This window comes from Etheostoma spectabile, chromosome 5, assembly GCF_008692095.1.
Source record: "Etheostoma spectabile isolate EspeVRDwgs_2016 chromosome 5, UIUC_Espe_1.0, whole genome shotgun sequence".
In the NCBI taxonomy this organism is placed as follows: domain Eukaryota; kingdom Metazoa; phylum Chordata; class Actinopteri; order Perciformes; family Percidae; genus Etheostoma; species Etheostoma spectabile.
In genome coordinates this window covers 10,199,441-10,201,083 of record NC_045737.1, presented here as the reverse complement: position 1 = coordinate 10,201,083, position 1,643 = coordinate 10,199,441, and the positions used below count along the sequence as shown (strand labels likewise).

Below are 1,643 nucleotides of genomic sequence, written 5' to 3'. Positions count from 1 at the left end.
TGTTAAACGTCAAAAAAAGTGACAAACATCGGAAAAAAGCATCAAAAGTGTTGAAAAAAACGTAAGAAAAAGTTAAAAAGCGTCAACAAAAGTGTTGATTTTTAATTTTTGATGGGAAGACAACACGAGGGTTAACCAATGTCGTGAAGAGTGCCGATGTTCGGGTGCTGATAACAAGACGAGCTTTGTCATGTGACTTCGTAGGGGCCGGTGGACCGGAGTTCCTCTTCTCCCAAAGACGGCAGCAAGACGAGGAAAAAGCAAAAGTGCGGTATCTTGCTGCGGCAAATCTCCGATCTCACGCCCCGTCTGCAGGAAGAGCCGTTTCTGGACTCGTTGATTGTGCGACTGAACGACCTTCTGGAGGATGTGAGGCGTCATTCCCCTAAAGATGACACCCTCCCCCTGTCTGACACCCCTCCATCCAAAACCGTTAGATACCTCAAATCCGTCAGCATGATCCCCAAAAAAAGAAAAAACCCCGGACGGTTCGGTCGCCCTGCTAAAGCGAAGAAAAGCCAGCTTCAAGCTTTAAATGCAGATGTAATGTAGTTTTTTTTTTTTTGTGTGCATTGGGGTTGAATATTTTTGAAAACATCCTCACAATGTTATTCGCAATGTTTCGTAATTAGATCGTCATCAGCTGAGCGAAACATCGCCAGCTGAATTTTACCTTTCTTAAAATTAATTAAATGTACCTTTTTACGTGTAAGTTGGGACATTGTAGCCTGGCTCCGCCCTCCAACGTACTTACTTCCGCTCAATTTGTATTTTCCTTCAGTACACCGTCTGGGTTTGCGGTATATTTTTTGGGGTTTTCTCCGGCCGATCGTTACCGGTCCAATCAGCAGACAGAGGGAGTGGCCGAGAACGATGACGTTGAGGTTGTGCGCTAGTTTGAGTTCCGTAAACTAGCGCACAATGAAAGATGCGAGTTGTGGCCGTCCTCCTCACGGGGTTTGGGAAAAGTTGAATTTTCCAGCTCGCTCCGTTAGTGGTGAAGGAGTCGTCTGAGGCTAACGCTAGCGATGCTAAGGCTAACGCTAGCGATGCTAAGGCTAAAGCTAGCAATGCTAAGGCTAACGCTAGCGATGCTAAGGCTAAAGCTAGCAATGCTAAGGCTAAAGCTAGCAATGCTAAGGCTAAAGCTAGCAATGCTAAGGCTAACGCTAGCGATGCTAAGGCTAACGTTAGCGATGCTAAGGCTAACGTTAGCGATGCTAAGCCGATGTTACGACCAAACGTTAGCGATTGGTCATGGCAGAACCTATAGTTTTAAACTTCAACAGAGTACTCGCCTTCAAGGACGCTAACACTTGTTAAAGGAGAGTGGCCGAGTCTAGTCCAGGACTTGTCGGGACAAAGTCGAGACCGAGTCCAAGACGAGACCGAGTCCCAAAAGGTTCGAGACCGATTCCAGGACAGAAAAAAAGTCTTATGATATGACATCATCAAAACAATCATTTTGGGTTATTTGTTGATATAAAAGCAAAAACAGGGTCATTACACCCAGGATTTGTAAGTATGGCCATTCCCCTCGATATCATATGATCTAATTGAAAGAAAACAGGTACTAGTACTGAGTATTAGAACTGATACTACTACAGTAGGTACTAGTACTGAGCATTAGAACTGATACTACT

The 1,643-nt window shown here is 44.8% G+C and overlaps 1 protein-coding gene across 2 annotated transcripts in view; it reads left to right on the top strand.

Moving 5' to 3' along the window:
- si:dkey-31c13.1 (calcium-responsive transcription factor) overlaps positions 1-1,007 on the top strand; it is a 24,798-nt gene extending 23,791 nt beyond the window's left edge. The window contains exon 5 of one of the 2 annotated variants that reach the window (XM_032516386.1): positions 205-1,007. In XM_032516386.1, coding sequence (XP_032372277.1) covers positions 205-552 — 348 coding nt within the window. In that variant the 3' untranslated portion in view covers positions 553-1,007. The remainder of the gene's footprint in view (positions 1-204) is intronic. The other variant, XM_032516387.1, reaches the window with a different exon arrangement.
- Positions 1,008-1,643: the final 636 nt, after the last annotated feature.